This window comes from Glycine soja, chromosome 1, assembly GCF_004193775.1.
Source record: "Glycine soja cultivar W05 chromosome 1, ASM419377v2, whole genome shotgun sequence".
In the NCBI taxonomy this organism is placed as follows: domain Eukaryota; kingdom Viridiplantae; phylum Streptophyta; class Magnoliopsida; order Fabales; family Fabaceae; genus Glycine; species Glycine soja.
In genome coordinates this window covers 41,546,464-41,561,102 of record NC_041002.1, presented here as the reverse complement: position 1 = coordinate 41,561,102, position 14,639 = coordinate 41,546,464, and the positions used below count along the sequence as shown (strand labels likewise).

The window sequence follows — 14,639 nt, the reverse complement described above, 5'->3', positions numbered from 1 at the left end:
ACTCAACCGGGTACATCCAGCGCAGATAAATAGGACTACAACATTTGATTTCTCTGACCAGGTTAACAATTAAGTGGACCATGATGTCAAAGAAAGCAGGAGGAAAATACATCTCTAACTGGCACAATATAATTGCAGCCACATTTTCCAGGTTATCAAACTTGACCAGATCAAGGACTTTGCTACATATGGCATTGAAGAAAAAGCACAGTCAAGTTATGGCTAACCTGACTTTGTTAGGCAAAATGTCTCGTATGGCTACGGCTAACAATTGTTGCATCAACACGTGACAATCATGAGACTTTAACCCCACCAGGTTAAGCTCCTTGAACTGCACAAGACTCTTAATATTTGAAGAGTATCCTTGTGGGACTTTAACCCGGCGCAGACACTGGCACAAACTGATCTTCTCCTTTCTGGATAAAGTATGACAAGCTGGAGGCAAGTATATTTTTTTACCATCAGACCTTGGATGCAACTGCGATCGTATGCCCTTGTTAGCTAGATCTTGACGGGTATTTAGACCATCTTTCGTCTTGCCCTGAATGTTAAGGAGTGTCTCAATGATACTGTCACATACATTTTTCTCTACATGCATAACATCAATACAATGTCTAACATCTAGATCAGACTAGTAAGGAAGATCAAAGAAAATGAACCTCTTCTTCCATATGCAACTCTTACTTTTATCCTTCTTTTGGGTCTTTCCAAATACAGTATTAAGGTGTTCAACCCGCTGGAAGACCTGCTCACCAGTTAACGGTATCCGCGCAGTTTCATGCTCTTGACTTCCATTAAAAGCTTTTTTCAATCTTCTGTAAGGGTGATAAGCTTTTAGAAAACGGCGATGTCTAGTGTACACTGTTTTTCTACCATGTTTCAGCTGAATGTAGCTTGTGACTTCTTCACAGATGGGGCATGCATGATGACCCTTAACACTGTAACCGTTGAGATTCCCATATTGATGCAAGCTCCATTGGAGCTTGTAGGCCTAGGATCTTCTTCATCAATTGATTCCTTTGCTCCTTGGAAGATGAATGGCAGCGGAATGGAGAAGGAAGAGAGAGAGGAGACGCCACTTCAAGGAGAAGATGAGTCTAGAAGAAGCTCACCACCATAGGAGGCCATGGATAATAGCTTGGAGGAAGAAGGAGATGAATGAAGGGAGAGGGAGAGAAGAGCACGAAATTTTGTGCTCTAAGAGAGCTCTAAACTTTGAAGTTTAATATTCAAATGATCAAAGTTGAAAAAAATGCACACACATGACCTCTATTTATAGCCTAAGTGTCACACAAAATTGGAGGGAAATTCAAATTTCACTTGAATTTGAAATTGAATTTGTGGAGCCAAACTTTGGAGCCAAAATTTCACTAATTATGATTAGTGAATTTTAGTTATGGTTCAGCCCACTAATCCAAGATCAATTCCAAGATTCTCCACTAAGTGTGCTTAGGTGTCATGAGGCATGAAAAGCATGAAGGACATGCACAAAGTGTGACTATATGATGTGGCAATGGGGTGTAGTAAGCAAATGCTCACCTCCCCCTCTAAAATTTAATTGGATTGGGCTTCTACCAATTCAATTAAATTTATTTCCAACCACACACATCAAATATCCACTTAGTGCATGTGAAATTACAAAACTACCCCTAATACAAAAACTAGTCTAGGTGCCCTAAAATACAAGGGCTGAAAAATCCTATATTTCTAGGGTACCCTACCTACATTATGGAGCCCTAAATACAAGGCCCAAAAATAATGAAACCTTAATCTAATATTTACAAAGATAAGTGGGCTCATACTTAGCTCATGGGCCCGAAATCTACCCTAAGGCTCATAAGAACCCTAGGGCCTTCTCTTGCATCTCTAGCCCAATCTACTTGGAGTTTTCTATCCAATGCCCTTGCGGGGTAGGATTGCATCATTCCCTCCCCCTTGAAAAGGATTTGACCTCAAATCCCAAGGTTCTTGAAACTCTGGGCTTTTTTCCTCAACACCTGTAAAAAGAACAAAAACATATGTATTAGTGGTGTTTAGTATGTTGAAGTAAGGTAAGGTCTGAAAACTCATTTCCTGGGCATCTTCCCATGAAGGAACATGGTTCTTCACCAACTCAATGAGTGGTGCTACAAGTATAGAAAAATATGGGGCAAACCTTTTGTAAAAGTTTGTTAAGTCTTGGAAGCCCCAAATTTTTCTTACACTTGGTGGAGCGGGCCACTCAGGAATGACCTTTATTCTCTTAGGGTTCATGGGAACCCCTTGATCACAATTTAAAAAATTAAGAAAAGTAAAGCAATAGAACATACCTTTTTCTGTATTTTCATGTTGATTATTCCTACCAAAATGTATGACAAACCTAAGGTGTCCCATATGAGTGCCTAAGTTTGTATTGAAACTAAAAATAAGAACAAACCTACCTAATGAGTCCCTATGTACACAAATCATGAAGATGTTAGGTGCACGAGTGATTTTACAAAAGAGTGTTGCACCACCCAAAGCATTCATCACACCACCTATTTTAGGGATTTGGTGCCTAATAATACCTATTTTGGGCACCAACAAAGCACAAGGATTTAATCTCTTGCGAACCAAACCCTCATCCAACAACTCCTTTACTTGAGGAATAAACTCAAGCCTAAGAGATGTAGCAATGCTAACAAGTGTCTTTTTACAAAGGAGAAAATGTGGAGGTTGTCTAAGAAGGGAAATTTCTTTAATATTTGTCTTTATTTCAAAATGTCTTTCCTTCTTAGCTAACCTCTTGGAGGAGACACTTACCTCCTTACACTCCTCCTTAACCATTAAAGGTTGTTCTTCTTCTTGGGGGTATATCTCTTCACTAGATTCTTCCCCTTTTGCTTCTTCACTTTTACTAGAGGAAGGTGAAGTAGTAGCCTCATCTTGGCTACTATAAATTTCTTGGCCCCTCATAATCATGGTTTTCTTGGTGGGGCATTGAGAAGTAATGTGTCCTCTTCCAAGACATTTAAAGCACTTCATGGAGCTAGTCTTCTCTTGCATACTATCCTTAAGGGGTTGCTTTTCTATTGTCTTCCCCTTATCATATTTGGGCTTAGAAGGTCTCACCCCTAAGATTCCTTGACCTTGGTCTTTCTTTGGATAAGAGTGAGAGCCATAAGATTTTGAAGTAGACTTCCTTTTAAGTTGTTGCTCTACCCTTATTTCCCAATCTAAATTAGCCTCTACATTGTCATTCCCATGGAAGTATGGGAGTTTAATGTTAACCTCTTGAGGCTTTCTTTCATTTTCTCTCATATGGGAGTGAGGTCTAAGATGTGACCTATGCCTTCCTTCATAATAGTCACGAAGTTCTTCACTTAGGCTCTTGCAAGAGTTATGACTACTATAGGAGACATGTTTTTCTCTTTTCATTTCTTTCATTATTTTTCTTCTTTCTTCCTCTCTTATTTTCTCTCTTTCATCTTGACTTATTTCTTCCACTCTTTTTTTACCTTTTTCTTTTCTCTCTTGTTTTTCTTTCCACAACTTAAGGGATCTCAACTCATCTAATATCTTATACAAGGGGTCCTTAGGAGTAGAACCCTCACCATTGACACTAGATGAAGAATGAAGACTCATGTTGGTTCCTAAGTTATGGTTCTTTCTTGTTGGGGGTTTGAAAAAAAGGTAAAAGAAACTATGGTTGAAACTAGCCAAAATAAACACTAAAAGAGGTGTGAAAGATAAAGGTAAAAACTAATTGGTAAAAGGCAAGCTATCTAGGCGGTTTGACAATGGAGGGTAAAGGAAATAAGCTATGAAAATAAGCAAGAAATTAAAGTGCAAGAAATGCAAACTAGGCGGATCCTAAGAGTGTTTGGATTACCTCATTTAAGGTTCCCAACAAAACACTCACTATCCTAAGGGAAAATTGCCTAAAATTATTACACACAAATGGAAGTAGGGTGACCTATTGGAGGCTCCCAACTTACTTCCAATGAAAGGCCTTTTTGTTACAAAATTTGAAAGCAAAACAAATTGCCAATTACAAAATTACAAAAAAAAAAAAAAGTCCTCAATTGTGGTGGCTATTCTCTCTTTAGTGTTTCACTCAATTTGGAGTGCTTCTTAGTCCAATAGCTCTTAAGGTGGTTGGCCCCTTGCTTCTTGACTCAAATTCTTCAAGATATGACACCAATCCTCCTTTCCAATTCCCTATATGGTAACTCACAAGCAAGGAAACAAAGAGACAAGCAATAACCAAAGACCAAAAAAAAATGAAATGAAAGCTAAACCAATAGAGTTTTAACAAGACAAATTTCCAAGGATTATTCAACAATTAAAGCAATGAAAAGCACAAAAAAGCAAGCTAGGACTCAAAGAGAAACCTAGAATGGCTCTAGAGTAGAGTAGAAAAACTCTAAAAAAAAGACTCAAGAAACCTCTAGTTTTGGCACTTGTTTTCACAATAATTTTCAATTCAAATTTCAGAATTAGGATTGGTATAAAATAGGCACCAATTATAGAACAAATTTTGAGCCAAAACAACAAGCACACTTTCCTTTCACTTTTCTTTTTTTTTCCTGGACATTGATTTTTCTGCCAACTTGTGAGATTTTTCTTATTTTTTCCTTTAATCCAAATCGCTTGGTTCTTTTTTTATAATTTTGTTCCAGATTTCTAGAAAATTCAGTAAAAGTTTCAGCTCAAAAAACGTAGTGATCAATTCCCAGTAATTTATACAAGTTCGTATGTTCAAGCTGCCAGCACCAGCGATTTCAACCAAGAAATCAAGAGTAGTGTTTATGTTGCTTAAGGCTTGGATAGTTACAATTTGTGTTTGCTTATGCTCAATTATCTTGAATAACACAATTCAAGAGAGCTTAAGACTTATTTGATTCACAAATCCAGCCAAAACTCAGCACCACAACTCAACTTCATCATAGGCATCATGTAGGAAACTTAGAAAGCAAAAAAAAGTTCAAGAACAAGACTACTTCTAGGAATTGATTTAGAACATGTTATGAACTAAATAACATGCATGAATTAGACTCAAAATTCAAAAGATAGGCTAAGAATGACAACAATACATGAACAAATGTATCTAGAATTCAATCAACAAAATAAAATTCAACACAAACTTAGAACATAATGTGACAATTACTATGACTAAACATGACTCTAAGACAACATGGATTAAGTGATTTACACTTAGATTTTTGTGTTTTTTTTTTCTAATCAATATTTTGGAACCAAATTTAGATCTAAAGGTTCAGCACAAGAATATTATGAATGAAAATTGATAGAACCTAAAATCAACACAAAAACAAGATTCAAGAGTAGATCTACAAAATTTGAACCATAGAAATGCAAGAACAAGTGTAGATCTAAGATTTAATCGGTTTATTTTTTTTTTTTTTTGAATCTACTCTAAACAGCACCAAAACACAAGACAATGGAGGATATACATGGAGAATAAGATGAAGAACAAGGAATTAAAGAGAATTCACCGAACAAAAAGATAGAGGAAGCAAAAGAATATCACCTAGATGAAAATGCTCTTGATATCACATGATGCAAGCTCCATTGGAGCTTGTAGGCCTAGGATCTTCTTCATCAATGGATTCCTTTGCTCCTTGGAAGATAAATGGCAGCGGAATGGAGAAGGAAGAGAGAGAGGAGACGCCACTTCAAGGAGAAGTGAGTCTAGAAGAAGCTCACCACCATAGGAGGCCATGGATAAGAGCTTGGAGGAAGAAGGAGATGAATGAAGGGAGAGGGAGAGAAGAGCACGAAATTTTGTGCTCTAAGAGAGCTCTGAACTTTGAAGTTTAATATTCGAATGATCAAAGTTGAAAAAAATGCACACACATAACCTCTATTTATAGCCTAAGTGTCACACAAAATTGGAGGGAAATTCAAATTTCACTTGAATTTGAAATTGAATTTGTGGAGCCAAACTTTGGAGCCAAAATTTCACTAATTATGATTAGTGAATTTTAGTTATGGTTCAGCCCACTAATCCAAGATCAATTCCAAGATTCTCCACTAAGTGTGCTTAGGTGTCATGAGGCATGAAAAGCATGAAGGACATGCACAAAGTGTGACTATATGATGTGGCAATGGGATGTAGTAAGCAAATGCTCACCTCCCCCTCTAAAATTTAATTGGATTGGGCTTCTACCAATTCAATTAAATTTATTTCCAACCACACACATCAAATATCCACTTAGTGCATGTGAAATTACAAAACTACCCCTAATACAAAAACTAGTCTAGGTGCCCTAAAATACAAGGGCTGAAAAATCCTATATTTCTAGGGTACCCTACCTACATTATGGAGCCCTAAATACAAGGCCCAAAAATAATGAAACCTTAATCTAATATTTACAAAGATAAGTGGGCTCATACTTAGCTCATGGGCCCGAAATCTACCCTAAGGCTCATAAGAACCCTAGGGCCTTCTCTTGCATCTCTGGCCCAATCTACTTGGAGTTTTCTATCCAATGCCCTTGCGGGGTAGGATTGCATCACATATGCTGCAAATTCATTAATGGTACAAAAAAGCATTGCACGCATTTAAAAAGTCTCCTTGCGAAACCCATCAAACACTAAAACCCCCTCATCCAACAACTTTCTCAGGTCTTCAATCAACGGACTTAGATAAACATCAATGTCATTTCCTGGTTGTCTTGGGCCCGATATCATCATAGACAACATCATGTATTTTCGCTTCATTCACAACCAAGGCGGAAAATTGTAAATTACTAGTAGAACTGGTCATGAACTGTGTTGAGTGCTTAAATTGCCATATGGATTCATTCCATCACTGGCTAGTCCAAGTCTAAGATTTATTGGCTCTTTGCCGAAATCTTCTTCCATTGGGAGCAATCAGCTGGATGACGGACCATTCCATTAGATTTTCTCCCATTTGCATGACAGGTAAGATCTTTTGCGTCGTCCTCATTAGCAAATAAACACTTAAACCTTGGAATGATGGGAAGATACCACAACACCTTCGCTGGAGGGCCCTTCTTTGAATTTTAATCAGAACTGCAGTCCTCATCCTCCTTCACCTTGTACCGTGACGCCCCACACCTAGGGCATTTCGACATTTCTTCAAATTCATGTATGTACAGTATGCAATCATTAGGGCAAGCATGAATCTTCTGATACTCCTTACCCATCGGACACAATATCTTCTTGGCCTGATAGTAGCTTTTAGGCAATGTGTTATCCTGTGGAAGTAGATCGTGCACTATTTGAAGCAATGAAGTAAAGTTTTTGTCACTCCATCCATATCTGGCCTTGACATTAACTAGACTTAACACCGCCGACAATAGCGTCAAGGAATTGTTGCACCCCGAATACAAAGGCTTCTTTGAGTCACTCTGCAATCTTTCATACACAGGGGCATGTGCTTGCTGGAAAGACTCTTGTCCAAGGTCACAAATCATATCCTCCAAGCGATCTCCCATTTATACATCAAACGGTTCGGATTGTTGCCCACTCTGCATGTCTGTCATTTCACCATGCCATATCCACATCATATAATTTCTCTTAATTCCATCACACAACAGATGCTCTCGTATGTCATCCAGTATTTGTCGTCTTCCGTTCAAACAATTGATGCAAGGACAATAATATTTTCCATCTTCATCCGGTTGACCTCTTTCTGAAGCAAATTGTAAGAATTGCTCGACGCCTTCCTCATATTCTGGGCTGATGCGACTTTCATTCATCCAACTTCGATCCATCTAAGTAATAACTCGGTCATACTCTCAAAGTTATTCGATGCATGAAAATCTTACTTTTTTATTAAAGGTGTGGCCCTATCCCATTCGGGAAGACTGTCTTTTATGGTAGCTTCATACATCAGGGTTAATTCTATTTGGTTAAATTTGGCAGCATTTCGCATTGGTCTCCAAGTACACGACATGAAATCGGTGAAATTAATTTCCCGATAATCAAGTATGCACTCAGAGAACAACTAGAAATGCATTACCGAAATTTCATCAAATTAAACAAAATAATTTAAACCTTAACACATGAATCTACCATAAAAATATCAGTCTCCCCAAACTGTCCAAACGGACAATTCAATATTGAATACAATGATTAATGCAAAGTGTCCGCAAGAATCATTGCATCCAATCTCAAACGGGAATCTAAGGTTCACTCATCATGAACACAATTTGTATAGCATATATCAATTGTCAATAATGACAGTGAACACATAATAAAAATATTCATTGGTAACAAACATTTGTACCTGTGATGATGGGCAGCACGGTCCAAAATAAAAGTAAGAATCAAAGAAATAACTGAATGAACACCTACATCAATCATCATTCCGAAAAACAAATATCAATATAAATGCTACACTCAGAAGCAAAACTAATAAACAGGTGTTGATCAAAATAAATTTTATTAAGTTCTGTTTCTTAACTGATTCATTTATGCTACAAATACAAATACAGGTGGCTGAATAAGCACATTTTATGCCAACTTTAACTATATGGTGGACTTTCATTACACCTTTATATAGGTAGCTTTCGTACGTAGTTTAATTTACAATGCACCATGGCGTGCACAAATATAATAAGCTTGTAGACTTTATCCATACATCAATTAAAACATGTTAGGAAATAGTACTATTCTATAAGAATTGCACTATATGGATTTACATTCTCTGCAGTTATTTTTTATATAGCAAATAAAAATAAATTTGAAAAAGAAGATAATCTATCCCCCAAGAAATATTAGAGACTATAAAATTAAAATTAAATATAAGAAAAGATGAATTAGCAAAAAAAAGATCTATCAATTACTCCAACTATCAAATTACGACTTTCAAGTTTATCCATTGAAGTGTATCGGACAAGATCTATCATTTCAAACTCATAATTTTGCTTGTTAAGTAATATATTTTTGCTTGTTAATGATAAGCAAATAATAATGATCAGTGATCAGAGTTAAATGATGATCTTTAATGAATTTGAACAAAGAGCTTTAGCGAATAACCTTTAACTCAGACACCCTGCTACAAACACATGGGATCCTCTGCCTAGAAGTTTTAAAATAATGCTAATAAATTCATGAATTTTACAGTTTATATCAAAGAATGTCCACACGCACATGAAAATGAGTTGCTATATTTAGCAATGTAAATGATGATAATACCATAATTGGAGCTGGTTTAGAGATGTAACCTAATATAAATTTAAAAGGTTTGTTGTACGTACGCGTTTTTCCTGAAAGCAATGTTTGTAATTCTACTAATTAATTAATAGAAATAAATGGTTTTACTTTAAAATATTAAATAAATATTTACACTTCATATTTAATAACTACATTGATTAATTTGTTTATTCTTTAACATAGTTTTCCATTAAGAGCACGTGCTAATAAAAGCGTGATGGTAAAAATTTTCAACTACTAATCAAATAAAATAATAGTAGTATTTTTTTTGTTTCTAAAACAATAGATATAATTATATTTTCATTTAATACTTTTTATATTATTTCTTAAGATTTAGGTTAACAAAATTCAAAAATACTTTTTTAATAGAGCAATTTTACTAATAAATATACTAAGACTATATATTAATTAAGAAATAAAAAATATTAAAAAAATAGATAATTAAAGATATTGAAAATTCAAAAAAATATTTTTAAAAAATTAATAAGAGTATAAATGTTATAGCTCTTCAAAATAAAAATCTCAATTGAATACTATAACAAAACTCTTTTTTTTTCTTGCACATACATTCATGATGGTAAATTGGCAATGATATGACGTTCAAATCAACCTAGGGACACTTTTCAAAATCTTATTGCCTCTCATTAAAGAGTCTTCTTCTTATCCAATTATTAACCATTTCATTTTTCTATCTCTAAATTCCCAAACTACCCTACTTTTAAATGTTTTGACACTTATTCCCATCTCTAGAAGGCTACTGTATTTTGTTTTGGGTGATTTGTGTCTTTCTGCATTTCTTTTCTTCTCCTTTTTAGTCTTCGATTTTTTTATTTTATTCTAACTCCATTTCTTGACTACCAAAGACCTCTATTTCTTGTTTATTAAATTTTATATATTATTGAGTTCTTACAATAATTTTATTTAATGAAAAACATATATAGCTTAGTTTTATAGATAACTTAATTGGTATCAGTACCTCTTGTGTAATATGCTCATGTTGGCTCAAGGCACAACTTGTGCTTTGAGTTGGTTCAAATAAATATATACACTTTGCTTATAAAAAAAATGGTACTAGTAGTTTAGTTCAAATCACCGCATACAAATAAACAAACAAATATTGAGGAAACGTTTTTTCACGAAATAATATTACATAGGAATATGATAATTAAATATATTAATTTTTAGTATATTTAAAAACATGTTTAATTACGTTTTAATATTCTTAGGGTAATCAAGAAAGTCAATTAAGTGCTGGTAAAGAGTAAATGAATGTTAAAGTAGATGAGGATTTGAATATATTTAAGTTTTAGTTAAAGAGGATATCGTTAATATCGTATTGATGGTGTGGTTTATTATCGTGTTTTGCCTGCATCATGCATTCTTCTAATTTGAAAAAAGAGAAAGAAAAAAAAAATCCAAGCACAGTCAACTACTGGACATTTTGAACAAAGGGATTTGCTAATATTGGATTTCTTCATCGCCTAGTTAAGGAATTAAATTAAAAGTAATAAAATATTTAATACCTTAAAATTCCTTCAAACAAAGTCACTAATGAAATAATCAGCAACTGCCATTTGAACATCTTCCATGATTACCAAACCATTCTGTAAGGCGTCCGTTTGGTCCTGAAAAGTGAAAACGCAAAGGGTTAGGGTTAGGGTGAGTCAAGATTTGAAGAGAAAACAAGGAAAGAGAAAGAGAGAGAGTACCCGGCGCCATTTTTTGAAGAGCTTACGTTTGCGTTTTCCGGAAATTTGTGAAGCTGTCTTTTCTTCTCTGCTATTGGAGCTTGCGTTTGGGTCCTTTTTCTTTCTCTGCAATATTGCGTTTGAGAGAGTACCCCTTTTTCTCACACAAGTCAAAGAGAGAGTATCCCTTTTTCTCAGATCTTTTGAAGATGTACGAAACCCCTTTTTCTTTCTCGGAACCTTTTCCAACTTTCTCAATTATAAGAAGCCACAAGTCAAAGAAAAATAAGTGTGAAATATTATGAAAAAATTACACGAGAAACTTTGGTAGCTTAATTTATTGATTAAAAATGCTCTAATGAGTGCAGATCTGTTCCTATATATAAAAATAAAGTGATCTTAACTAACTAGCTCGGCGTCACAGTTCACAAATACTACTATAAATTTGGGTAGCTAAAAACTTGGGGTTTTGTACTGTAAGAAGCGATTGATAGAAGGAATGAATGTTTTTTTTTTTCTTTCCACAACTCTCAATTTAAACGTACACTTTTGATTCATGTCTGAGATTTCAAAGAATAAAATAAAATTTGAAAATTTTTATTATTGATTTTAAGATTTTATTAAACACGACTTTCACTTTAATTATGAATTTTTTTGAGGCACCGGATTCCTCTAAACTGAAAAAGGGCAAATTATATAATATTTATAGCTATTTTTTCATTAATAATTAAAAATTACTACTTTTTTTTTGAAATATTTTTAAATTTAGAGCAATCGAATTGTTCATGACAGTGACAAAAACAATAGCACTAGAAAACTTAATTATTGATTGACGTCGAATAAACTAAAACTGAACCAAATTCAAACCCCTCCAAAAACTAGAGTTGAATTTTCTAACCTCTCCAAAACGTAAAGTTGAATTTACTGTAACAAAATTCTATCCCCTCCAAATAGTAGAGTTATTCATCACTCTGTTTATATCTATATATACCTTTAACTTCAAACGTAGTATGCAATACTAATATCTAGCAGCATCAAGGCATTGCAACGAACTGATCAAATGGCACAGAGTGTGCAAATTCCGAGAAAAATAAGACTATAATTCGGGAACTACTCTCGTATGCTGTCAAAGATTGAAAAATAAATACCACTCATATTCAATTATACTTATGATATCCAATTTTCTTATACAAATTGGCTTTAACCCAATTCGTAATCTTGTTAATCTTTTCTTTAAAAATCGTAATCTTGATAATCTAAGTGATAAATATTTACATTAAAAAATAAAATAGATTATTCAGATGAAATTATATTTAGTTTTTGTTGATATAAAAAATATTACTACGGTATAAAATTGTTGTATAAACACTTGTCAAAAACATAATTTATTGTCTTTCAGAATTCACTAAATTACCCGAGAGTTACCACTACTGCAAATACGACATTTTAAGTCGGTTAAGTAGTTATTTTAACGTCGGTTTTGAACCGTCGTAATAGCCGCCGTTGTAAAAGGTACAAGTATTTTAAAGACGGTCTTCTAAACCGTCGTTGTAAATAACATTTTTTACAACGGTTGCCATAAACCGTCCTTGTATGTTCATGCGTTTTACGCCAATTGATTTTAAACCGTCATTGTATGTTCATGCGTTTTACGATGGTTGGCCATGAACCGTAGTTATATGTCCACGAGTTTTACGACGGTTGACCACGAACCGTCGTTGTATATGACATGCGAAAATGGATTTTTATGCCGGTTGTAAAATAACCGGCGTAGTAGGTGCAACATACTAAGACGGTTATACAATAACCGTCGTAGTATTGCCTTTTTTTTAATCTTTTTTTATTTATTTTTTGCTTGACTTTTTTTTTTGCCTTTTTTTTTAAGGTATTGCATTGGCTTTTTTTTTAATTAATGTATCTATGAGAATTTTTAAAAAGCAGAAGTATAATGGAGAAACAAGAATTAGAATAAAAAAAATGAGTCAAGACTCAACACTAAAGAATAAAATACAAATTGTATACAGGAATCAAAATGGCCTACTAATTGATAAAAAGTGAAAAGTATATGCTGGATAAAATGATCAACAAGGTAAATATTAAAGCATTTTTTTCTTCTTGAGTTAAAGACCAGTCAAGCTTGAAGGCAAAAGGAAGAAAGAACTTGTAGCTGTTCAATGTACTCTCCATAATAAAGTGTGTTCAATGCAAAGTTACCACTCCATTCCATCGAACCTTGAGGATTGATAAAGCCATCAAGATAAGTCTTCATTAAAATTGTTCTTGAATATTGCTTCCATGGTCTTCGAAGATAAGTCCTAACCGGGTTTTGAAACAACAATATTCCAAAAAGTTCCTCGCATATCGTGATGGATGCTTCATAGAATCAGAAGCCTCTTGATTGAAGCTCTCCAGAAGATCACTTGAAGAGGTCCTAAGGATTCTGCATTATTTGTTTTATATTACAGTTGAATTTCCAATCAAAAGTATGACCCATTGTGTCAAACAAAAAGGAGTGAAAGGTCCAATATACCAAATAAACTAAATCCAACAAGACTGAAAATTGAAAACTGATTATGAAGCAATAATTTCCAAGAAAACATGCTAAGATGTACAGAAATGCACTTACTTTGAGCATCTACGAACAACTAGGTTTGCAACAGGAGAGAGCTCTCGTATAAAGTTCTTCCCAGCAGAAGGAGAATTTTCCATCTCTTCAAATTCTTCACCAAAGTAACTCTTCTTGCCAAGCAACCATTTCAATGATCCTTCTTTTATCAGACCTTCAAGCATATTTCTGGTTTTGCTAGCGATGGGCATATCTCTTTCCTCCCCACTATCTTATTGAGTTGGAATACAAGATACCCAGTACCTAATCTTTCTTAAAGTTCTTGCATTTACTGAAACATAAAAGGTTCACAAAAAAATCAGTCACACCAAATTGAATCCTCAAAACTATAAAATCAAACTACCAGGTACCAACCAAAAAGGCTCAACCTATCCACTCCCATCTGCATGACATATAGGTATTACAGTTGGAACTGAGTGATCAGACCTATAACTAATAAGCTAAAAACAATTCTTACAATTGTAAATAAACTTGTTAATAAGCACTTATGGAAGAAGAAGAAAAATGAACTAAACTTCTCAAATCAGATAAAATTAATTTATACATCTCAGCTTTTGGAGAAGTAGAGCGAGAGAGTTTTTTTTTTTTTTATAAAAGTTGAAGAACATAAGTTGAATTATGAAACTTTTCATAATCCTGCAAATTCTAAGATCTAGTACTGAATTATATTTCATATTGTTCCCTCTCTAGCTCTCTTTCCCTTTCCATGCCCTTAAATTTTCAACAGGTATATGCAGAGCAGTAGCATCTATATCCTTGTAAGCCCCTCCCACAGTTTCATTCTCTTATATATTCATAGGATAGCCATTACAGAAAATAGATGGGAGGGATTCCATTAAATTATATCATAAAAACATTACAGTAAAAAAAATGTTAAACTATATGTGCTAAAAGTTACAATTACGTCTGGATTCTAAAACTTAAATGTCTTCATCTTTTTTCCAGGCAGGGTAGCATCTGACCCAACTTTTTTTGTGCTTCTCTCCTCCTTAAAAGGAGAAGTCAAACCAAACACCATTATAGTGAAGCTCTGGAAAATAAAAGTAGCTTTTAAAATGAACAAAAGCCCAGAAAACAGAGCTTCTGTAGAAGCTCATTAGAGGAGCTTCTACTTTGAAGGAGAAAAGAAGCCCAAAAAACAGTAGGTGAAACACTACCCA

The 14,639-nt window shown here is 34.3% G+C and overlaps 1 protein-coding gene across 1 annotated transcript; it reads right to left on the bottom strand.

Moving 5' to 3' along the window:
- Positions 1 to 13,030: 13,030 nt before the first annotated feature.
- On the bottom strand, positions 13,031 to 13,750 carry LOC114405106. Its single transcript, XM_028367772.1, has 2 exons — positions 13,480 to 13,750; positions 13,031 to 13,293 (listed from the first exon to the last, which is right to left on the bottom strand). Exons 1-2 carry the CDS (start codon positions 13,668 to 13,670, stop codon positions 13,122 to 13,124), a joined length of 363 nt encoding a protein of 120 aa, XP_028223573.1. The 5' UTR covers positions 13,671 to 13,750; the 3' UTR covers positions 13,031 to 13,121.
- Positions 13,751 to 14,639: the final 889 nt, after the last annotated feature.